This window comes from Anolis sagrei, chromosome Y (genome assembly GCF_037176765.1).
Source record: "Anolis sagrei isolate rAnoSag1 chromosome Y, rAnoSag1.mat, whole genome shotgun sequence".
In the NCBI taxonomy this organism is placed as follows: Eukaryota; Metazoa; Chordata; class Lepidosauria; order Squamata; family Dactyloidae; genus Anolis; species Anolis sagrei.
This window is the reverse complement of record NC_090035.1, coordinates 15,786,947-15,812,371: the sequence shown is the minus strand read 5'-3', so window position 1 is coordinate 15,812,371 and position 25,425 is coordinate 15,786,947. Positions and strand designations below refer to the sequence as shown.

Here is a 25,425-nt window from a genome sequence, read left to right as displayed (position 1 = left end):
CAGCAAAGCCATTGAAAAAATAATACTCTAAATAAAAATGCATTTATAATACGGTTTATTTATTTATCGTGTCATCCGCAACCAGAACATTGTATTTATAATACAGTAAAACTGTGTTACATTAGAGTCATAGAGTTGGAAGAGACCATATTGGCTGTCCAGTCCAGCCCCTTTCTGCCATAAAGCACATTCAAAGCACCCCTGACACTTCTGTTTAAAAGCCTCCAAAAAAGGAGGCACCCCAAGGCAGAGACTTCCATGGTTATTTATTTGTCATCATTTTGCTTTTAATCCCTGTATTTCAATATTAATATCAAACCAATACAGAGTTTATGGTATAGTATTAGGCCTTTTTAAATAGTAACTCTCAAACAACCAGAAACTACACAGGACATCTTCCAATCCGAATGCTGGTTAACTGAGAGTCTACTCTGTGTGTGTGTGTGTGTTTATATGGGATCAGTAAATGGATTTTGTAGCGGCTGCAGTTTTGGGGAGCAAGAGTGGAGTTGAGTTTGTCTTTGGGGCGTCTCTTCCTCCTTGACTTTTGAGCAGGGAGTGGCCTTGTGGCAAAGGCCCAGCCTGTTCAGCCCTGGCAGGATTTATCCCCTTTATCTGCCATGAAGTTTACTGTGACTCACTACCCAAGTAGCTTAGCTTGCTTCTGAATGTTTTTTTTTCAGTTGGTTACATCAGCCATAATACAATATTGCAATCCAAATAGATCACCAGTGCTGCTAATTCTGTTAGTAAATACGTTTCTTGTGGTTGGTTCAGTGCCTTTAAGCCATAACATTAGTCTTCCAACCTTACCAGATGATGTTTTTATCTTATGGAGATAAATATTACACTGGGCCCTTATACCCACTAAGGTTTGGTTCAGGACCCCCCCCCCCGAGGATACCAAAATCTGTGAGGCTTAAGTCCCATTGTATACAGTGGCATAATAAAATGGTGTCCCTATGTTGTTGTTCATTCGTTCAGTCGTCTCCGACTCTTCGTGACCTCATGGACCAGCCCACGCCAGAGCTCCCTGTCGGCCGTCACCACCCTCAGCTCCTTCAAGGTCAGTCCAGTCACTTCAAGGATACCATCCATCCATCTTGCCCTTGGTCGGCCCCTCTTCCTTTTACCTTCCACTTTCCCCAGCATCATTGTCTTCTCTAGGCTTTGCTGTCTCCTCATGATGTGGCCAAAGTACTTCAACTTTGTCTCTAGTATCCTTCCCTCCAGTGAGCAGCCGGGCTTTATTTCCTGGAGGATGGACTGGTTGGATCTTCTCGCAGTCCAAGGCACTCTCAGAACTTTCCTCCAACACCACAGTTCAAAGTCATCTATCTTCCTTCGCTCAGCCTTCCCTAAGGTCCAGCTCTCACATCCGTAGGTTACTACAGGGAATACCATGGCTTTGACTAGGCAATGGATCTTTGTTGCCAGTCTGATGTCTCTGCTCTTTACTATTTTATCGAGACTGGACATTGCTCTCCTCCCAAGAAGTAAGTGTCTTCTGATTTCCTGGCTGCAGTCTGCATCTGCCCCTATAAATGGCAAAACTAAGCAGTGGTTTTTGGGATCAAAATTTTTTTTTTCAATCCTACTGAGGCATTGATCATATTGACTGTCAGTGTTTGTTCATTGAATCGAAACCAGATTAATGCAACAAACCATACAGGTTATGATAGAAAACATTTTATGTTCTCCATCATTATCCATACAATCATAGAATTGGAAGAGACCTCGTGGGCCATCCAGTCCAACCCCTGCCAAGAAGCAGGATAGTCACATTCAAAGCACCCCTGACAGATGGCCATCCAGCCTCTGTTTAAAAGCTTCCAAAGAAGGAGCCTCCACCACACTCCGGGACAGAGATTTCCACTGCTGAACAGCTGTCACAGTTAGGAAGTTTTTCCTAATGTTCAGGTGGAATCTCCTTTCCTGTAGTTTGAAGCCATTGTTCCGCGTCCAGATATCTGGAACATTGGCATTTTTTTTTCTAACTGTAAGCTTCTAGTCTGTATTATGTAAATAACATTTGATCCCATTTAATTGTTGTCTGCAGGTGACTTTGGGTTCAATAAGCACAGCTTTTCTCATCTTCCTGGAATAGAAGGCAGCCATTGGACACAATGGCTCATATCACAATTTTATCCATTCTGATTGGGAGTTGTCATTCTGGATTAAATGAAGTTATCAGAAATAGAATTATTATTTTTATCATGGCCAGGGATCATGCTGGTTGATGGATTTGTGGAACTGCAGTTCAAATCCTTTTCTTACCAATCAATCAATCAATTTATTAATGGTCCCACCAATGGTCATATGCATTTACACCCACAGAAACAACCCTTATCTTACCACTGGAGAATCAGATCAGTGCATACCAAAAGTATGATCTGTTTAGTGGTGACCCCATAGCTATGGAAGTCTTTGCCCAAAGAACTCAGTCAGAACCCCTCTCTTTGGTTCAAATGTTCTAAAACAGTGGTTCTCAATCTGTGGGTCCCCAGATGTTTTGGCCTTCAACTCCCAGAAATCCTAACAGCTAGTAAACTGGCTGGGATTTCTGGGAGTTGCAGGCCAAAACATCTGGGGTTGAGAACCACTGCTCTAAATTCTGTAATAACCTGACTACTGTGTCGCTAAAAATAAAATGTGATGCTGTATCCCAAATAACAATGACTGACACTCTTCTGAATGCTTTCAAGTAACTTTAAGGGGAAGCCATAATGGGATTTCCTTGGGAAGATTTATTCAGGGAAGGTTAGTCTTTGCGAGTAAGACTTGACAAAGATGGGTTTCAGTGGCCAAGCAGATTCAAAGCCTAGACTCCAGAGTCATAGTCTGACACTCCATCCACTTTACCTTTCTCTAATTTCGAATCTCTTGGAAAAACATGCACAAGGAGAAATGGGAAAAAGACACTCTTTCCACCCTGCTTAGGGGGAAAAAACCTTGAAAAAGACTGGTTTTCACTTTTTTTTTCCACTTTGTAGCATCACTACTTTTCTTTGTCCATTCAACAGAGTTATGAGATAGATTAGAAAGTGTGTACACAGGAAGTAAAGTCACTGGTACCAAAGGGGAAGGTATAATGTTTCATATAGACATTGCAGTAAATTCAGTATTTCTCTTTTTTGTAGATTTTTTTCAAAAAGATACTTTCCTGTCCTCTGGCTAAAAATAATTAAATAGGATTGAAGTAGGAATCTCTTGCATGCAAAGTCTTCATGCACCCCTGTGCATTTCCTCCACAATGACCTGCAGAACCTAGGGATCACAACCAGACACAGTGAAGACATCTGCCCTTGCGCTTTGCTACTCTGCTGCTGAGTATGCATGCCCAGTGTGGAACACATCTCACCACGTTAAAACAGTGGATGTGGCTCTTAATGAAACATGCTGCATTATCACGGGGTGTCTGCACCCTACACCACTGGAGAAATTACACTGTCGCCGGTATTGCACCACCTGACATCCTCCGGGAAGTAGCAGCCAATAGTGACAGGACCAAGGCAGAGACATCTCCAGCTCATCCCCTGTTTGGGTATCAGCCAGCACGTCAACAACTTAAATCAAGAAATAGTTTTCTAAGATCTACAGAGACACTTGCTGGAACACCCCAGCACGCGAGAGTCCAGAAGTGGCAGGCTCAAACCCAGAACCTCAATCAATGGCTGATACCAAATGAGAGACTCCCCCCTGGGCACACAGAAAACTGGGCGACTTGGAAGGCGCTCAACAGACTTCACTCTGGCACCACGAGATGCAGAGCCAACCTCAAGAAATGGGGCTACAAAGTGGAATCCACGACATGCGAATGTGGAGAAGAGCAAACCACAGACCACCTGCAGCAATGCAACCTGAGCCCTGCCACATGCACAATGGAGGACCTTCTTGCAGCAACACCAGAGACACTCCAAGTGACCAGCTACTGGTCAATGGACATTTAATCAACTACCAAGCTTGCAAACTTTTGTGCTTTGTTTGTTTGTTAAAAAATGCAATGCAACTGCTTGGTCTGCCCCTGACACGATAAATAAATAAATAACCTGCAGAAAGATAATAGACTCCTCCTGCTTCTTGTCTTCATGATCCAAAGGTTGGAGAAAGATGGTAGAAAGGACAAGGATCCTTTGCACGCCTCTGCATCTTTTCCTCACTGAAGAAGTGAAGAGTAAACAATTGAGGGCTTGGATGGGTTTTTCAAGTACCAGTTGCCAATCCTAGGTGTTTACTATGGAATGAGTAGTGATGACCTAACTGATCCCTGCTGTGTTTTCTTTCAGCCAGCTCTAAGTGATACTTCAACTCCCATTTTTCTTTCGATGCTACTATGGCAAATGAAGAAGATGACCCAATTATACAGGAGGTAAATAAATAGGTCTTGTTTCTTTTAATCATCTCATGCGTTAACGTTTGCACTGATCAAAGAATGTTTCCTGTCTTTTTCTCTGGACTTGTCAACCTGGATGGGTCAGAATGGAGGCAAGTTTGGATTTGATGATTAAGAGTAATGTCTTACAGTTGGGGCACTCTTACTTCAAGGGAGATAGGGGCAGACATCTCAGGCCGAGAACTTGTTGCACGTTGTAATTATTGGTGCACCTGTACTATGTAATTAATACAGTTTGGCACCGCTTTAATGGGTCCAAGGGAGTTTTAGCTTTACAAAACTGGGTTGTTGTGAGTTTTCCGGGCTGTATGGCCATGTTCCAGAAGCATTCTCTCCTGACATTTGCCTGCATCTATGGAAGGCATCATCAGAGTTTGTCTGTTGGAAACTAGGAAAATTGGGTTTATATATCTGGAATGTCCAGGGTGGGAGAAAGAACTCTTGTCTGTTTGAGGTAGATGTGAATGTTTCAATTGACCACCTTGATTAGCATTTAATGGCATAGCAGTTTTCAAGGTCTGGCTTCTTACTGCTTGGGAATCCTTTGTTGGGAATCCTTTGTTGGGTTATGATTAGCTGACCCTGATAGTTTCTTGTATGGAATTTCCCTTGTTTTTTGAGTGTTGTACTTTATTTACTGTTATTATTTTAGCGGTTTTTAATACTGGTAGCCAGATTTTGTTCATTTTCATGATTTCTTCCTCTATTGAAACTGTCCACATGCTTGTGGATTTCAGTGGCTTCTCTGTGTAGTCTGATATGGTAGTTGTTACAGTGATCCAGCGTCCAGGTTGGTTCATCAGGTGCTCTGCTATGGCTGACTTCTCTGGTTGAATTAGTCTGCAGTACCTTTCATGTTCTTTAATTCGTGTTTGTGCTATGCTGCTGCGTTTGGTGGTCCCTATGTAGACTTGTACGCAGCTGCATGGTATACGGTAAACTCCTGCAGAGGTGAGAGGATTGCTCTTGTCCTTTGCTGAGTGTAGCATTTGTTGGATTTTCTTTGTGGGTCTGTACATAGTTTGTAGGTTCCCTATGCAGCTTCTCTATGCGGTCAGTGGTTCCCTTGATGTATGGTAAGAATACTTTTCCTCTGGGTGGATCTTCGTCTTTACTCATGGCGTTTTCTCGGTCTACAGGGTTTCATACATCAAGGCTTCTGGGAGTTGGAGTCACAAATATCTGACCTGCCTTAATATGCTGTTTTAATGTTTTAATGAGGTTGAAAAGAAAGGCATATCACATACATCCTTTTTCCAAGATAAGTTTGCAAAGCATTATCCCTACAACACAAGGTAGAAGTAAGAGCAAAAGAGTAAGTGTGTATTGTTCCAGGCCATTAGGGTTGTTGGGGGGCTCATTACAAATATAGTGCTACACATGTTAAGTATCTATTATCCGCAATGCCTGGAATGAGAAGTGTTTTTGGTTTCAGAATACCGATACATGCCTAATGATATAGTGTGGGGATGGGACCCAAATCTAAACATTTAATTTAATTTATTGATTCCCTGTCGTGGTCCCTGTGAATCGTACATGTGGTATTTCCTGCGCCTGCGCAGAGCAATTCGGAACGTTCTAGAGATATAAAAGAAACAAATTCAATGAGGCCCGCCCACTCCCCTCTGTCACCATAAATAGCCTGGGGGTGGGCCCAACCCCTCTAGTTCTCTTTATCCGCCTGAGAGAGCTGAGGGAACCTTTCTCTATCAATCGGTTTTTCTGCTGTTTTGGACTGCCTTCTGTTATTACTATTGAACATTGCTGTTTTATTGAGACTATGTCTGCCACAACGTCCTTTAAACGTCGTGCACGTTGTCCCAACAATTATCCAGACAACGATGGCCATTCTTTATGCCTTGCGTATTTGGGGGAATGACATTTGACTCAGGCCTGTGTGGTCTGTCAGTCTTTCACCCCCAAACCATTATTATTTGGATAACGTCTCCTGTGGCCAGTGACCATGCTAGTTAATGGATTTGGGGAACTGTATTCCAAATATTGTCGAAGGCTTTCATGGCCGGAATCACTGGGTTGTTGTAGGTTTTTTCAAGCTATATGGCCATGTTCTAGAGGCATTCTCTCCTGATGTTTCACCTGCATCTATAGCAAGCATCCTCACCACCTCTGAGGATGCTTGCCGTATATGCAGGTGAAACGTCTGGAGGGAATGCCTCTAGAACATGGCTATATAGCCCGAAAAAACCTACAACAACCCAGTGTATTCCAAATACCTATCTTACCACTGGAGAATCAGTTCGGTGCATACCAAATGCAGGGTCTGATTGGTAGTGACCCTATAGCTATGGAAGTCTGTGCCCAAAGAACTGAGTCAGAACCTCTTTCTGGTTTCGAGAAAACATTATGTATTTTTAATTGGTTTTAATATGATACATATTTATTACGTTATTTTCTCAGTATTGCTTCTACTTCTGCAAGTATTATATACACATTTAAAGTAAAAGGTATATTGGAATATGTCTACTTTGTTTCCTGTTTCCTAGATTGATGTGTACCTGGCCAAAAGTCTGTCTGAGAAGCTCTATCTCTTCCAGGTATTTTTGAATTAACTTTTTTTGGGGGTGGGGGGATAAAAGCACATGTATTAAAGCTATACTATTTTTTCAAAATTAAATAGCTCAGTAATTTTGTTCTTTTCTAGTATCCCATTCGTCCAGCATCGATGACATACGACGAAGTGACTCACTTGTCAGCTAAGATCAAACCGAAGCAGCAAAAGGTTAAGTGCTATTTTAAACCTCGTTTGGGAGGATGTTTTCCTCCAAATTACCGTAACCTGCTTTTAAAAAAAAGTTTAATGGGGATGAAGGATCTCATGTAGCCATATTACCTTCTCAACCCATCTTGCTGTCTCTTGGTTGATGTATTAAGTATTTAAATATTCAGTTTGTCTTTTTTGTTTTAGACATACATTATCACAGACGTAGGTGAACTACAACTCCAAAACTCAAGGTCAATGCCCACCAAACCCTTCCAGTATTTTCTGTCAGTCATGGGAGTTCTGTGTGCCAAGTTTGGTTCAATTCCATCGTTGGTGGAGTTCAGAATGCTCATTAATTGTAGGTGAACTATACATCCCAACAACTACAACTCACAAATGACATAATCAATCCCCCCTCCAACCCCACCAGGATTCACATTTGGGCATATTGGATATTTGTGCCAAATGTGGTCCAGTGAATGAAAATACATCCTGCATATCCAATATTTACATTATGATTCATAACAGGAGCAAAATTATAGTTATGAAGTAACAACGAAAATAATGTTACGGTTGGGGGTCACCACAACATGAGAAACTGTACTAAGTGGTTGCGGCATTAGGAAGATTGAGAAACACTGTTTTAGATGTTCCCTTGCATTTTAAGTCTTCCTTTGTCCTTATTCAACTACTAGGTTGAGCTGGAAATGGCTATTGACACGTTGAATCCCAACTACTGTCGCAGCAAAGGGGAACAAATTGCGCTCAACGTCGATGGCACCTGTACAGATGAAACAAACACTTATTCCTCGTAAGTGTGGCCACGGTTTAGGATCCAAGTGCTGGGTTTCAGTCTATTCTAGAGGCATGGTTTCAGATCCCTTTTTTGTCAGTACGTTTGGAAAGATGACGGTGCGAGTTTTAGTACAACAGATGTGAACAATGCAAATGACAATCAGAAGGGCTCCTGGATTATGTGATTTTAAGTAATGTTTTTATGCAATATGTTTTAATTATGTGATTTTAAAGTATATGTTGTTTTATTTTACATGTATTTAAGACATCAAATTGTGCCTTTTTTGTGAGCCGCCCTGAGCCCCCTTCTAGGATGAGAAGGACGGGATATAAACATGGCAAATTGTTGTACTCCACACCTGGAAACACCTATGACCACCGCAGCACACAAGAGTACAGGAATATAAGCAAACAGTTTATTGTAAATATATATATATATAGCATATAAAATCAGGAATAAGAAAGGAAGATATATAATCCAAAAGGTTTTAGCAACAGGTAAAAACCAAACAATAATTCAAATATCTCATAAAGTTCCAGAGGTGACAAAATCCAGGAACAGCCAGGAACCTTCAGTTCTCCCTGTAAGAAAACCAGCTCGGAAAGTGCAGGGCCACAAGCACATTCAGGGGAGTCAGAAGCAGCAACAGCAGATAAGGAATCAAGCAAAGAGCTGAGTGATAAGAAGTGTTCCCATGGGAACCTACTGTGTCTACAGAGATCAACAAAACTCTTCGGTTACAAATCAGAGCAGAAAATAGATTGCATCGTTCAGAGAGATTATGTGGGGAAATTGTGCAGGAAACTCATGGGAAACAGAATGATTTCATGGGTATCTATTAGACAAAATGTTGTTTAAGGTCAGTTCAGGCAGTGCTGCGATAGCATGAGAAGCTAAGCCTGAGTTCTTCTCTTTCTGGTTCAAGTCAAGCTTTGATTTTGGATTTAATATATCCTGGAAGTTTTTTTAAGTTCCTGTTCATGTACTCCTATTCACATTTTACTACTTCTATCTTCTTGATTGTGGACTTATGCTGTATCTGTGATTCCTCACAGACTTGCCATACAAAAGTCCACTCTTGGTTACCTTAATTTTTCAAGTGGTATAATTTTTGGCAGAAAGGAATCAATGTGTAGCTGTTTCCCATCAAAATGATTTTAAAGTCGATCAGTATTACTTGGCTCACCCAGAGATCTGACCCTATCTCCAGAACTATCTTCTCTCGGATCCTAAGGAGTTGACACTCTTCTCTCAAGTGGTCACAATCTAAGCAACTTTGTATATTTTGCAGGAAGTTGATGGACAAACAATCTTTCTGCTCTTCGCAAACCACCAGTAACATTTCACGATACGCTGCTGCTATCTACAGGAAAGGTAACTTGAAATCTCAAAGTTTCTACCACCTTTTAAAAAGAAGAGTCGTTTTTAATTTTTATTTATTTTACTAGCCGTCCCTTGCCACGTATTTCTTGCTGTTTCTTTGTCAGTGTTGATGTGGAGATTGTCTGGTTTGCCTACTCTGGAACATCCAACATATCATTGTCCTTCTTTAGGGGTCCCTTTAAAATCTATGATACTATCTCTCTCTGTGTGTGAATCATATATCTATATCTATGGCTGGATGGCTCTTTGTCAGGAGGGCGTTGATTACATTTTCTTGCCCTGCTGAAGGGAGTTGGACTGGATGGCCTTAAGTATTTTCTGTTGGTCATGGGGGTTCAGTGTGGGAAGTTTGCCCCAATTCTCTTGTTGGTGGGGTTCAGAATGCTCTTTGATTGTAGGTGAACTGTAAATCCCAGTAACTACAACTTCCAAATGTCAAGGTCTGCTTCCCCCAAATTCCATCTGTGTTCATATTTGGGCATATGGAGTATTTGTGCCAAGTTTGGTCCAGATCCATCATTGTTTGAGTCCACAGTGCTCTCTGGATGTAGGTGAACTACAACTCCAAAACTCAAGGTCAATGCCCACCAAACCCTTCTAGTGTTTCCTGTTGGTCATGAGAGTCCTGTGTGCCACGTTGGGTTCAATTCCATCATTGGTGGAGTTCAGAATGCTCTTTGATTGTAGGTGAACTATAAATACCAGCAACTACAACTCCCAAATGACAAAATCAATTTTTGAGTGATGGTCACTCCTTGGGTTAGTAGGTGTCTTGTGGCTAAATTTGAACTATAAATACCAGCAATTACAACTGCCAAATGACAAAATCAATTTTTGAGTGATGGCCACTCCTTGGGTCAGTAGGTGTCTTGTGGCTAAATTTGGCGGCAATTGGTCCCACAAACGAACATTACATTTTTATTTATATAGAGTAAGTTGTTAAATGTTTTTCCTGCCTTTCCACTGTAACAAAATTGTTCAAGACAGCTAACAATATCACTATTCGAAGTGATATTTTTAAACTTAAGAATTTTGGCTTCAAAGTGAAAGTCTATTAAAATATTTCTATTATAATGTTATGATAGTATTATAATAGGGAAGGCCAAGACCTTGAACACTTTTCCCACCTTAAATAACTTGGTGTCACCTTAGATTGAACGCTAACATTTAGGAAACACTGTGCAAACACCAAGTACAAAGTAACAGCACGCAATAACATCCTGCGGAAACTTACTGGCAGCACATGGAGACCCCAAAATTAATAAGAACACCAGCCCTGGCCTTGTCTTACTCAACTGCTGAGTGTGTCTGCCGTCTGGCATAAATTTACCCACACAAAGCAGGTGAATATAGCATTGAATGAGACGTGTAGAATAATCACAAGACATCTTAAACATACACCTGTTGATAGACTCTATAAGCTAGCTGTGCGACGGGAATTGTGAGAGAAATAAGGCTGTGGCCCGTTTTTGGTCTAAAATTATTTAGCTGCTTGTGCTCCCTTGATTTATCAGTTTTAAACTTATTTGTTTAAGCAAAATAATTAAATAAATCTAACGAATGAATGAAAATATTTTGTATTCTTTTTAGGTGAACTCCACCTTACACCACTACATGGAATCTTGCAAATGAGGCCCAGTTTCACCTACTTGGACAAAGCAGATGCTAAATACCGGGAAAGAGAAGCTGCTAATGAACGTGAGTCGCTTGATAAGGACTTTCTTGCGATGACACCAATATCTGAAGTGAGCTTTCTGTGTGAATTAAGACAATTAATACACGGTGCGGTTATCACTGGTATCACTGGCAGGTAGAGAGGTTTGTGGACATCCCAATCCCTGCATATTTCCAATTTCCTTTTCCTGGACTGCAACTCCCAGCAATCCCCCAAATAGATAAGAAAGATAGATTAGATAGAGGTAGATAGGTAGGTAGATAGATTGATCTGGGAGTTGCAGTCCAAGAATGGGTAGAGAAGGGAGAAAGGGGAGAAAGAGGAAGGGAAAGAAAAGGGGGGAAGGAAGGGAAGAAAAAGAAGGAGAGAATGAAAGAAAAAGGGGAATGAAGGAAGGAAAGAGGGAAGGAAGGAAGGAGAGAAAGAAAGGAGAAGAGAAAGGTGAAGGGAAAGAAAGGGGGGGAGGAAAGGGAAGAGGAAGAGAAGGAAGGGGAGAAGGAAAGAAAAAAGGGAAGGAAGGAGAGAAAGAAAGGAGAGAAAGACGGAGGGAAGGTTGGCCACAGCAACTCATCGCGGGTACAGCTAGCGTAGTAATAAAAATAGAGTAAAATAATAAATATAATAATAATAATAATAAATAGAGTAAAATAATAAATGGCAGGTACATCTAGTGTACTAAAAATAATAAAGATAATAATAATAGAGTAAAATAATAAATGACAGGTACAGCTCGCGTAGTAATAAAAATAGAGTAAAATAATAAATATAATAATAATAAATAAAGTAAAATAATAAATGTAATAATAATATTAAATAGTAAAATAATAAATGGCAGGTACATCTAGTGTAGTAATAAAAATAGAATAAAATAATAAATATAATAATAATAAAGTAAAATAATAAATATAATAATAATAAATAGAGTCAAATAATAAATAACTTTGACTCGAGTATAAGCCGAGGGGGGCTTTTTCAGCCTAAAAAAGGCCCGAAAACTTGAGGGTTTTAAAAATTCCTAACTTCCAAAATTCCCAAGACATAATGTCCTGGCCCTGTTTGTAGGCTTCTGAGATGCAAAATAGGACAAGGTAGTTCCTTCAAGAGCTCCAGAAAACACAACAGGGTTTTCCAGATCTTTGATCATTATATTGCTTTTATTACTTACTGTCTTATTTTTCTTGCTGCAGCTGGCGATTCTTCTCAAGATGAAGCCGAAGAAGATGTCAAGCAGATTACGGTACGTCAGAACCCCCTCCTAACTATGTATGAGCTGTAAGCTTGGCTTCACTTGGTTCCATAGGAAGCTGTCTGAGTCAAAAACAAAATATTCCAAGTCTAACCCATCCCTGCTAGCTGGAATCTTCTCAACTCTTTCCAGGTGTTGGTCTCCAGGTGTTAGGCTGCAAGTCCAGTCAACTCCAGCCAGCACCACCAGTGGAGAGGAATGTTAGAGTACATTGTTGGGCGAGTGGACTTTTGTTAATAAGACCCTCCTCATAAATGTACAGCAGAGTAACTTATAAGCAGCAGTGTAACTCAGCACCAGAGCCCAAAGTGATAAAAAGAACAAAAACACACAGACCAATGTTGTCTCTTCATTAGGAGGCTTTTCTTTGTAGCAAAATAATATGGTTGCACTATTTACACGAACAAGGTTTCCATGACACAAATAAAGTTTGGTCTTATTTGGGGTGATTTGGTCCTATCAACTTGTAATGACAATAACACTTTTTAGGTGAGATTCTCCCGCCCGGAGTCAGAGCAGGCACGCCAGCGACGGGTTCAGTCTTATGAATTCTTGCAGAAAAGACAAGCTGAGGAGCATTGGGTCCACCTCCATTATTACGGTTTAAAGGTAAGTGTTTGCATCATTTTCCTGTAGGGGTTGTGTGTGTGTGTGTGAGAGAGAGAGAGAGAGCTGTTTTATTATATTTGCTCATTGGTTGGTTGAATCCATAGACCCAGTGCCTATAAAATATTTTATCTATAAAATAATATGTGTTCTTTAGAAATACATTTTAATATAGGTATTTTATAGAATGTTTAAGATTATTATATGTTTTTACCTGTGTTGTAATCCACCTCGAGCCACCAGGAGAGGTGGGTGAGAAATAAAATTGTTGGGTTGCTGTGAGTTTTTGGGTGTATGGCCATGTTCCAGAAGCATTGTCTCCTGACATTTTGCCCACATCTATGGCAGGCATCCTCAGAGGTTGTGAGGTCAGTTGGAAACTAGACAAGGGAGGTTTATATACCTGTGGAATTATGTCCAGGGTGGGAGAAAGAACTCTTGTCTGTTGGAGGCAAGTGTGACTGTTGCAATTGGTCACCTTGATTAGCATTGAATGGCCTTGCAGCTTCAAAGCCTGGCTGCTTCCTGCCTGGGGGGATCCTTTGCTGGGAGGTGTTAGCTGGCCCTGATTCTTACCTGTCTTTATTTACTGTCCTGATTTTTAGACTTTTTAAATACCGGTAGCCAGATTTTGTTCATTTTCATGGTTTCTTCTTCTTTTTTAATGGTAATTGTCCACATGCTGTGGATTTCAATGGCTTCTCTGTGTAGTCTGACATGGTGGTTGTTAGAGTGATCCAGCATTAAATGGCCTTGCAGCTTCAAAGCCTGGCTGCTTCCTGCTTGGGGAAATCCTTTGTTGGAAGGTGTTAGCTGGCCCTAATTGTTTCCTTTTTTTTTGTGTTGCTCTTTATTTACTGTCTTGATTTTAAAATTTATTTTTATTATAAACCAGGAATAGGCCTTTTTAACAACTGCATAAGGCAGGGGTCCTCAAACTATGGCCCGAGGGCTGGATATGGCCCTCCAAGGTCATTTACCCAGCCCTCGCTCAGAGTCAACCTAAATCTGAAACAACTTGAAAGCACACAACAACAACAACAACAACAACAACAATCCTATCTCATCAGCCAAAAGCAGGCCCACACTTCCCATTGAAATACTAATAAGTTTATATTTGTTAAAATTGTTTTTTGTTTTAATTATTGTATTGTTTTAAGTGTTTTTTGCACTACAAATAAGATATGTGCAGTGTGCATAGGAATTCATTCATGTTTTTTAAAAAATTCTAATTCAGCCCTCCAACAGTTTGAGGGACTGTGACCTGGCCCTCTGTTTAAAATGTTTGAGGACCCCTGGCATAAGGTTATCTGCTGGGACTCTTCTAGACCTAAAATAGGCAAGGAAAGACAAAAATATACCAGGAATATCCATATAGAAGGCGTTATTTAAAACAAATAATTTGACTCATTGGGGTAACAAAATGGCCCTGGAGGCTTCACTTTGGTCTCCCAGTTTCTATCGAAGCAAATGTTCCTTTAGAATACGAGGAGGAAGGGTATTTCAAGCAAGTCTTCCCATAAAAATATGAGCTCTCTTTATATATTTATGATTCATGATTATGTGTATGGAGCTAACACTAGTTGTTTGTAACAATGTAGACTGGTACACAAAGGTTCTTCCATTTCAAGTGAATTGTCTCATCCGTTAGGACATATAATTTATGGGGGGGGGGGGGGGGGTTTGCAGTAAAAAATGCTAGGCATCTTTGTTTCTGAGCTCCTGCGTGCCTCTCTGGTAGCAATGTGAAAAGAATTCCAGCTATTCTGTGTAACACTGTACAGTACTTAAATGGAGATTTAAACACAGTGGGATCTGGGCGGTTGTTTATGTGCAAACCAATTAAATGTCTAAAGATTGCTTGGAATCTCTATCCTATCATGAATCTTGGGCTTTCTCCCCATGTTTCTTAGGACAGCCGCTCGGAACATGAACGCCAATATTTGTTTAGTCAAGGTCACGGCATAGCTGGAAATACCGAATTAATTAAATCCCCAAGGTAAAAAAAAACCCAACCTTTTTAATTCCTTGAATTATTTGTGGGGAACTGTTCTTACTTCAGGGGAAACCTATATTCTAATTTAAAATGAGAGGGGGAAAGGCACCGAATGGGAAGTTTTGACCCTCTCGTCTCCTACTGTCCTGATTCTTTTTTCAAATTCAGATGAACTTCTTTACGTAAAGTTTCCTTAAACTCTGTGTGTAGCTATTTATCCTCAATTCTTTCTTGTCTTTAGTTGATAAGACTGTCTTGTACGTTTTACCAGAAGCAAGTCTCTTTATGCCCAGTAAGATATTAGTACAGTCCCCATTATTTACTATATTTGTACATTTAAAACATTACATTAACTGTCGAAGGCTTTCATGGCCGGGATCACTGGGTTGTTGTAGGTTTTTCCGGGCTATATGGCCATGTTCTGGAGGCAATTTTTCTCCTGACGTTTCGCCTGCATCTATGGCAAGCATCCTCAGAGGTAGTGAGATCTGAGACCTCACTACCTCTGAGGATGCTTGCCATAGATGCAGGTGAAACGTCAGGAGAAAATGCCTCTAGAACATGGCCATATAGCCCGGAAAAACCTACAACAACCCAACTTTAAGAGATTTCCTTTAGGCATCACATAATTACAAGCCAGTTGCCACCCATTAGACCACTTGAAGCTTCGAACAGTCTTCAAAGGTAACCCCACGTAGAGCGCGTTGCAGTAGTCTATTCGGGATATAACAAGAGCTTGGACTACTGTGGCCAATCTGACTTCCCAAGGTACTGGTGCAACTGGCACACAAATTTTAATTGTGCTAATGGTCTGAATCCGGAAGTCCCAGAGTGTTCATTCTCTGTAACTTTTTCTGGCTTGTGGTCCCACCAGTTTTTTGACGCAGGCAGATGATATTTGTGGCACAAGTTCCAATGAATCATCTGAGCAACGGTGTTATGCCTCTGCTTGTAGTCTGTCTGCGCGATCTTCTTGCAGCAGCTGAGGATATGATCTATTGTTTCATCTGCTTCCTTGCAGATTATTATTATTATTATTATTATTATTATTATTATTGAGGATGTGAAAGTGAAACCATGGCTTAGGGTGTCGTAATGTGTATTTGGGACTGAAACATCATTGAATTTGTTGAGATACATAGGACTGATCTGTTAGTCTGTGATATGACAAAGAAGATAGACTGTCAACTATTTAACATCAGCAATGTATTTTAGTTGACTGTGTAATTAATGGCGGTCAGAATCTTACAAAAACAATACATATATTTTGCCCTGTTAAATATTCAGCTAATCCAGCCTGTCCCTGTAAACAATACAGTCTTAACTATCCATTCTGGAGGACCTTATAGACACTCGGGGTTTTGTTATTGTTGTTAGCAGAAACTTTGGTACCCATAGCTCAAGCCTTAACTACGAATTATCATTATTATAGTTATTGTTATATCCAGCGGGACTAGCAACATTGAGTATATCTGAATTGGAAAATGCTGCTCAAACCTACTTGATAAAATGTAAAACCACACATATTCCATCCCTCATTATGTCTTCTCCATCATCATATTGATAGGTCATGTGTGACCTTCCTTCTAGCCAGTCTGCATCTCCAGATCAAGCATATGCAACTGGTGGCTCTTCAAGTGTTGATGGGATGGAGATTAATGGCTAGGGTTGAGGCACCGTTGATGCTGTGCCTGCCTCGACTTCTCTCCATCTAAAACCATGGGGATTTTTCTCCTAGTAGACAGGACCCAAGACCACCCACAACAAAGATTCTCTGTGCCTTCTTTGTGGATCACTTTAGAGAATGAAGCCATTTGTTGTATGACAGTTCCCTGAATGGCAGTGTTGTGAGGATGTGTTCTTTGTCTTTCTCCAGTGAGTACCTGATGATGCTTGTGCCGCCAAGCGTGGAAGAGGAGAAGTAAGTGCATGGGGATGACGGGCTCTTCAGCTCTACAGCAAAGGCTTAGATTTTGTATTTACTCAAGTACTGTATGAAACTAATGTTCACCTTTTTTAGCTGAATTACCTTCCCAATTTGTGTAATATGGTGATCTTAGTGCTGAGTCAAAGGAAAAGGGGAATCTCCTTCAGGAGCACCTAGAGCTCCTGTTTGAGGGACATCTCCTCTCATTTAATGGTCGGGGCTCAATGCTATGGGATCCTGGAAGTTGTAGTTGGGTGAGTCATCAGCATCCTTTGGCAGAGAAGATCTTGTAAAACTACACAATTTCATAACATTGTGCCAGAGCAGTTAAGGTGGATTTGTTCTACAGCATAGATTCATCTCAAGGACTTTCTGGATAATTTCTGGCAATCTGTAGGTCACAATGTCCCAAGAACTTTGTATCATGGAGGCCCAACCTTTATTTGCCAATGTAGTTATGCCCTCTCCTCCTGCTTTGTTTCTAGGGCTGTCCTCCAAGAGAAATCAATATGTTGGTTGTCTTAACACATTTCCTTGTCCTGCAGGGACAAACCTGTGGCTCCTAGCAACGTCCTCTCTATGGCTCAGCTGAGGACTCTGCCCCTTGCTGATCAAATCAAGATCTTGATGAAAAATGGTATGTTATTGTGGCATTTGTTGTGCTTGTCGGTCCTTCTAAAAACTAAGCTCTTTGAATTATGGGTATTTATTGCCTCTGTAGTCAGGTTCCTAAGGAAACAATCTAAAAATGTAAAGGTTGATGCAGATCATCAGATCAGTTCTAGTAGTTTTTATTCCCATGAGGAACAGGTCTTTGGTAAAACAGTGGTTCTCAACCTGTGGGTCCCCAGATGTTTTGGCCATCAACTCCCAGAAATCCTACCAGTTGATAAACTGGCTGGGATTTCTGGGAGTTGTAGGCCAAAACACCTGGGGACCCACAGGTTGAGAAACACTGAGCTAATGGTTCTTAATTTCAAGAATGCGACAATTTAAAAAACTTCTGTTATTACTGGGAAAACTCAAACCTATTCACTTTTGCTGAGAAAATCCTGTTAGAGAAAACTTTTTTTAAATTTTTTAATCAGGAGCAACTTCAGAAACTGCAAGTCGCTTCCGGTGTGAGAGAATTGACCATCTGCGAGGATGTTGCCCAGGGGATGCCTGGATGTTTTGATGTTTGCACCATCCTTGTGGGAGGCTTCTCTCATGTCCCTGCATGGGGAGCTGGAGCTGACAGAGGGAGCTCATCCGTGCTCTTCCCAGATTCGAACCTCTGTGCTGGGACAAGGGTTTAACCCATTGCACCACCAGGGGCTCCTGTTAGGGAAAACTACCCTAAAATAAAGCAGAGCATCCAAAACTAAACAGGATACAAAATAAAGCAGAGCATCCAAAACTAAACAGGATACACTAGTGAGCAGAGCTTGAAGTGCCATGTGATGTGGCTGTAAAGAATTTAGAGCTTAGGCAGGTAAAGATGCAGAGTTCAGTCTTAAAAATCCCAGAAGGTTTATTTACAATAATAAGAAATAATTGCATTTCTTAATAATCAAGAACTGAGTTTGAGCTATTCTCTTCTATGGTTCCAAGAGAGGGGAAAAACACCAATGACTACATCTCTCTGACACACACGCAGAGAGAGATCTCAAAGCACACAGCACATACTCTCCATTGTATCCATTTTAAACAACCAGTCAAAAAGAGAAGAATGGTATAATACAATGGTATAGCACAATATAGTAATATATAATACTGATATTGTACTATGCTAATAATATAATATATTGTATGTATATATATCTTGTAAGCTGCTCTGAGTTCCCTTCGGGTTGAGAAGGGCAGCATACAAGTGTCGCAAATATTTATTTATTTATATATTTCTAACCGTCTCTTCTCAACCCCGAAGTGGGACTCCGGATGGCTTACATTAGGCAGCGATTCAATGCCGCTTCATATAAAAAATTACAATAATACAACAAAATTAAAATACATAAAACATTAATTAAACAGTACATAAACATTAATCAAAACAATAATACAATATCATCAGCTGTATTGTCATTCCAGTCAATAAATAAATAAAAGGATACATTCCCAACTGTCATTCAGGAGACATCGGAAGGGGAAGGGAAACCCTCAGACTATTCTAAACTATCTGCTCCTCATTGAGGACGTGAGACTTGGGCAGTGTGGGGTTGAACTCCAATAAATCTATCCTCCCAATACTAGTATGGGAAGTACAGTTAAGTTCGGAGTGAGCAAGGAAACCTGAAGAAAACTGAAGTTGGTATCATCTTCCTTGATATTGCGGAGGCCTTATTCTTCTAACCCTGATATTGTTCTCCAGATGCGTTGGATTACACCTCCCATTCTCCCAGCCAACTTGGCTGTGGCTTATTGGGGTTTTAGTCTCACATGTCAAAAGGGAAGCAGAGTTATATCATTTTCGGAATCCCTGAAGCATTCTGTTTTGTGTGTTTTCACCTTCAGTGAAAGTCATTGCATTTGCAAACCTGATGAGCCTCTTGGCTTCTGGGACGGATCCCACAGCAGCCTTGCGTTGCATCCAGCAGGTGGCGCTGTTGGTGCAAGGAAACTGGGTGGTGAAAAGGTAAAGCGCCCTTTTGTTCTGTTTCTCTTTACAAAATAGACTCTATTGTTCTTCTTTTGCTTTTTGGGGGGCTGCAGAGTCAAATGGGGTGCCAAATTATTAACATGTGTTGAAGAGCTTCCAGCAGGCCATGTATCTATTGCATATTTACAAATGTGATCTACTTTGTTCTTTATAACTGTGCTACTTTGGAATTGAATTAGAAGTAGTTGCACAAAAATGAAGTATTTCCTCTACTTGGGGTTACCAGGGGCCCCATACTGCAAGGGATGTTCCTTATTTGTGAGTTAAGAAGCTTGACTCTTATGCAAACTAAAAAAGATGCCCAAGTTCCCTTTTTCTGGAGAGATTGGAGAGTGAATAAAACAGGCATGAGCAAACTTTGGTCCTCCAGGTGTTTTGGACTTCAACTCCCACAATTCCTGACAGCCTACCGGCTATTTGACTGGCTTTACAGTACTGGTTAATTCTCATCTATCTCAGTTTCTCATCTGGTTTTAAAATGTTCTAATTTGTAAAAAAAAAATTGAAATATTGGGGAAAAAAGTTCTGATTTTTTTGTCACATTTTCCCTTTCTTCCTTTGCTTAGTTGTTAAAAACTGAGTTCAAATGCAAAAGTAGTTTGCACTCACTTAACTAAGCAGGAGGGAGATGGGACTTACTATTATTATTATTTATTATTATTTAGAAGTTTTATATACCGGTCTTCTCACCTCCGAGGAGGGACTCAGGCCGGTTCACAACATGTGTTCATATACAGTAATATAAAAACAACACAATGCAATTATACATTAAAATATAAAATACAATAAAATACATCATCACATTACACAAGCCAAGTCGTCCCAATTCATCGCCATCCTTCCATGTGGACAAGGGTTATTTACTCAATCATCGAATGCCATATTCCAAAGCCAGGTTTTTATTAACTTTCTAAAGGTCAGGAGGGAAGGAGCAGATCTAATTTCTGGTGGGAGGGAATTCCAAAGCTGAGGGGACACCACCGAGAAGGCCCTGTCCCTCGTCCCCACCAGACATGATTGCGAGGGTGGTGGGACCGAGAGCAGGGCCCCTCCGGAAGATCTTGGTAACCTTGATAGTTCGTAGGGGAGAATCCGTTCGGACAGGTGAACTGGGCCGGAGTCGATTAGGGCTTTATAGGTCAAAACCAGCACTTTGAATTGTGCTCGGAAGCTAATTGGCAGCCAGTGGAGCTGGCGCAACAGAGGGGTCGTATGTACCTGTTAGCAATCTGGCTGCCGCTCGTTGGACTAATTGAAGCTTCTGGGCAGTCTTCAGAGGCAACCCCACGTAGAGAGCATTGCAGTAGTCTAAACGGGATGTAATTATTACCAGTAAATTTATTTATTTACCTTATTTATACCCTGCCTTTCTTTACCCCGGGGGGAACTCAAGGCAGCTTCCAAATGGTACCTACACAGTGCCTCAAAACATACAAAAATCACCTAAATAAAATTACAACATAATAAACATGATTAAAATACATTCAAGGTTAAAATACCCCATCCAGAGTCCAAGGTCTAAAGCCATTCTGTGATCTATTGCACATAATTCTACATTAAGATTACTGCGCTGCCCTATTTTTCAAAAGCCTGGTCCCAGAGCCAGGTTTTGACTCTCCTCCTGAAGGCTAAGAGAGAGGGGGCTGATCTGATGTTGCTAGGGATGGAGTTCCACAACCGAGGGGCCACCACTAAGAAGGCCCTGTCCCTCATCCCCACCAACCGCGCTTATGAGGAAACCCATTTTGTGGCTTTTTCGAAGGCTTTCTTAAACCCAGTCCATACATTCCAGGGCTTCTGTGCATAAAATAGCAGGCTTTAGATGTTTTTCTGATATTGCTCAAGACAAAATTGAAATTTTGGAAGGTATGAGCATTAAAAAAAAAGCTTTCCAAGCTTTGAGAAGTAGGTGCAGTGTTTAGATTTTGAAACAATATAAAATAATGTATATAAAAAAGGTCCTTTTGAGTTTTTCTCCCCCTCTTGAGTGCATTTTGTATGTATCCCTGCCAGGCCTGACATGACCAGTTTTAATGTACTATTTGCTTTGTAAAATCCCTTAAAGTGTAATTGATCAATAATAATAATAATCTTTATTTATACCCCGCTACCATCTCCCCAATGGGGACTCGGAGCGGCTTACATGAGGCCAAGCCCAGACAACATATTACAGCAAAATAAAACCAAAACATCAGCAACAAGCAACAGCATCAAAATTACATTTAAAAAGGGGCTTTGAGTTCTCTTTTGAGATATTCGAGCAGTTTCTAATCCAGGCTGAATGAGATGGTGCCACCGAGCAGGTGCCTGGAGCCATTGTATTAATAACACAAGGAGCTGCAACTCACAAGGCTTTATCTTCACAAACAGCGATGTCCTCTACCCAAAGGACACCTCCAGCCCACACAGCGGAGTCCCAGCAGAAGTTCTTTGCCGCGGAAGAGATTTTGTGGTGAGTATGAAAGACATCTATTATCTTGACTCTCCCTTGGGCTGTAGTTCATTGGAAGGACATATACTTTGCAGGAGCAATCCTTGGCTTCTCCAGGTGGGGCTGGCAAGAAAAATCACACCACAAATTCAGGAATGTCTTGCCAGTCACTATCAATATAGATTAGGCCTGGGCAAACTTGGGCCCTCCGTGTGTTTTGGACTCCAACTCCCACAATTCCTAACAGCCTCAGGCCCCCTCCTTTTCCCCCTCAGCCGCTTAAGCGGCTGAGGGGGAAAAGGAAGGGGCCTGAGGCTGTTAGGAATTGTGGGAGTTGGAATCCAAAACACACGGAGGGCCCAAGTTTGCCCATACCTGGTATAAGTATACCTTACTTAACTGATAGTGAAACATTCCTTCGGTTTCTTCCTCGTTCTCTGTCTAGGTGAGATTTTTATGTGCATCTCTGTAAAATAGGCAGGTAAGTTTCAACTACCTCCAGAATCCTATATTGTTGTGAATAAACAATAAAACTGAGGGCTGCGAGAGGAGATAAACTTGCCTTTTCAACTAACCCCAGTATATTAAATAGGCATAGACTTATTTAAATGGAAAGGATAAGAAAACTGGAGAGCCTGTGCTGGTGCAGCGGGTTAAACCGCTGAGCTGATGAACTTGCTGATTGAAAGGTCAGCAGTTCGAATCCATGGAGCGGGGTGAGCTCCTGCTGTTAGCCGCAGCTTCTGCCAATCTAGCAGTTCGAAAACATGCAAATGTGAGTAGATCAAGGTAATGGTAAGGTAATGGTGCTTCATGCAGTCATGCTGGCCACATGACCTTGGAGGTGACTACGGACAATGCCGGCTCTTCGTCTTAGAAATGGAGATGAACATCGCTCCCCAGAGTTGGACACAACTAGACATAATGTCAAAGGGGAAACCTTTACCTTTACTAAGAAAATGGGCTCAGTGAAAGAAAATGTCATCCCTGGATGCATGTTAGTTTCATGGGAGATTCCAAATATGTTTGCTTACTTATTACAAGTCATATGTGACCTGATTGTTTCATGTCATATAGAGAAAGGGTCTCTAGTCTAGTTATGGACATACATTCCCTGACAGCTGCTTCTTCCTACTCATGATGGTGAGTGGAGACTAATTCTGGGCCAAAATATTGGAAGAGAAAGATTTTCCACATCCTTGCCCTAAAATAAGCCAAGTAAACGTGTCAAAGTTTTATGTGTGTGTGTATATAATTTAAACTATCTCTTCTCAGATGTGGAAGTTCACACAAGACCGCTGGGTTGTACGGAAAGAAGTCGCAACGGTTACAAAAGTACGTTTCTTTTACAGTGAATTGAATGGGGTTCAGGCTTGATGTTCTACTCGAACTGTCTGTCTCCAGACCCAATCTTCAAAATATCCCAAATACGACAAAATCTTGTGGTTCACCCAAATGGGAAGTTTCAGGAAAGATGTCAGATGAAGTCTATGTCTAGGTATTCTGTGTAGAGCACCCCATTCCGATTTGGATTCATTTAAACCAGTGGTTCTCAGCCTGTGGGTCCCCAGATGCTTTGACCTTCAACTCCCAGAAATCTTAACAGCTAGTGAACTGGCTGGGATTTCTGGGAGTTGTAGGCCAAAACACCTGGACACCCAAAGGTTGAGAACCACTGATTTAAACAAAACAAAAAAAGCTCTAGTTCTTGTAGGAATTCACACCTCAGAAGATCTGGTTGAGACTTCCATTGATCTACAAAGTGGGAGTAGGCTTTTCCCCAGTTCAGGTTTCCATTTCTGATATTTGAGAGCTCACTTGGATGCTGTGAAGGGTTGCTGATCACATAAGGCTCTTGGTTATTATTCCAATCAACCAATGAAATATACTTTACATCAGTATATAGTCAGTCTCTTGAGTTACAAAATCCAACTTATGAATGACTCATAGTTAAGAATAGGGCTGAGACAACAGAAAGTGAGGGAAATCTATGCAGTCCTGAAAATTATCATGGGGATATATATCTATTTGGCTGGAGTTACACTTAAAAATGTACCTGCTCTTACTTATATACAAATTCAAGTTAAACCTACAGAAGCTATCTTGTTTGTAACATGGGGACTGCTTGTATAAACATAAATACTGTTGAGCGAGTAGCCTTATTAACAAAAGACCCTCCCCATAAATGTATAGCAGAGTAACTTATTAGCAGCAACGTGACCCAGCATCAGTAGCCCAAAGTGATCAAAAGTACAAAAACACATAGACCAATGTTATCTCTTCATTAGGAGGCTTTTCTTTGTAGTAAAATAATATGGTTGCACTAGTTACAAGAACTAGCTTTCCAAAACACATGTTAAGTTCTTTATACTTCCTTCTTTGCTTCCACGCTGGGCTTCTTTCTCATGCAGATAAACAGCTTCACTCCCACAGAGCTTCCTCTCACACCAATCTTACTCAGGATCTTCACACAGTAGCTTTACACATGAGGTCTTCAACCTGAGGCTTCTTTTGCCGAAGCTTCTCACAACAGACCTTGTCACGCTCAACCTACTCGTAGACTTTAAGGCCTGCCTCACGGAGAAGCCTTCTCACAGACTGAGGTGTTCTCTCACTGAGGCAATCTCTCATACAGAGAGGTTTCTCTCACACTGAGAGTCCTCTCAGACTGAGGCATTGCTAAGCAACAGGCACACCTGCTTATATTGAGTCACTGCATCCATTTAACCTTTTCACCGCTTGACTCACATTTTTGTAACCAAAATTAGTTAATTTTTAATATTTCTGACAAATACTTGCTTTTTTTCTAGCTTGGCCCAGAGGATGTGAAGGACTTCTTGGAGCACATGTCTTTCCTGAGGATAAACAGAGGCTGGGAATTCAAGCTCCAGTACGACGAGGATTTTGTCAGGAAGCATCCGGACGTGGTCCAAAGGCAGCAGATGCTCTGGATGGGGATCCAGGCCAAGTAAATGGTTTGATTTACCTTTCCCAGGGAACAGGGTGAGGAGGGGGGTGCTGTGGAGAGCGAGCAACGTGAAGCTTGGCAGTGGCCCTAAATTGGCAGATTGATTTGAAGAGCCATTGGTTTGGCCAAACAGAGCGCATCAAAGTGCTACTCAAATGTCTGTGGGTTCATGTAGACGGGTATTTTCCATGAGTTCTGGGGACATTTTCTCCAGCCTTGGAACTCTGTTGGAGCCCCACCAGTCCTTTATAATAAAACTGGAGGTGACCAGAATATTAATCATGGTTGAGGTTCAGTCTTTAAATGGATTTTTGACTAAAATAAACAGGGAAGGATGGTTTTTGGTGGAGGTCTCTGCCACTTAGATACAGTTCTCCCATTTGAGGGACGGAAGTCCCATCTTCCCCCATTTGGGAGCATTTATTTTCTCTTCTGGAGTCTTCACCAATGAATGAAAAATCAGCTACGTGATTTCTATCCCTAGTAGGTTGGGCTTTAGCACAGCAGGTTAACCACCAATGGCAGTAAATCTTGCCAACCAAAAGGTTACCAGTTCGAAGCCTGGGTCAGGGTGAGCTCCTGGCCTTTAGCCCAGCTTCTGCCTACCTAGCAGTTTCGAAAACAGCAGTGTGAATAGATAAATA

At 41.1% G+C, this 25,425-nt stretch overlaps 1 protein-coding gene across 2 annotated transcripts in view; it reads left to right on the top strand.

Moving 5' to 3' along the window:
- POLR3E (RNA polymerase III subunit E) overlaps positions 1–25,425 on the top strand; it is a 49,482-nt gene that overhangs the window by 5,803 nt on the left and 18,254 nt on the right. Inside the window, exons 2-16 of one of the 2 annotated variants that reach the window (XM_067461927.1) lie at positions 4,287–4,369; positions 6,898–6,948; positions 7,056–7,133; positions 7,811–7,926; positions 9,203–9,285; positions 10,885–10,992; positions 12,157–12,206; positions 12,705–12,824; positions 14,735–14,820; positions 16,694–16,738; positions 17,290–17,381; positions 19,238–19,358; positions 21,753–21,834; positions 23,089–23,148; positions 24,624–24,781. In XM_067461927.1, coding sequence (XP_067318028.1) covers positions 4,334–4,369; positions 6,898–6,948; positions 7,056–7,133; positions 7,811–7,926; positions 9,203–9,285; positions 10,885–10,992; positions 12,157–12,206; positions 12,705–12,824; positions 14,735–14,820; positions 16,694–16,738; positions 17,290–17,381; positions 19,238–19,358; positions 21,753–21,834; positions 23,089–23,148; positions 24,624–24,781 — 1,286 coding nt within the window. In that variant the 5' untranslated portion in view covers positions 4,287–4,333. Of the gene's footprint in view, positions 1–4,286; positions 4,370–6,897; positions 6,949–7,055; positions 7,134–7,810; positions 7,931–9,202; positions 9,286–10,884; positions 10,993–12,156; positions 12,207–12,704; positions 12,825–14,734; positions 14,821–16,693; positions 16,739–17,289; positions 17,382–19,237; positions 19,359–21,752; positions 21,835–23,088; positions 23,149–24,623; positions 24,782–25,425 lie in introns of those variants that run through there. The other variant, XM_067461928.1, reaches the window with a different exon arrangement.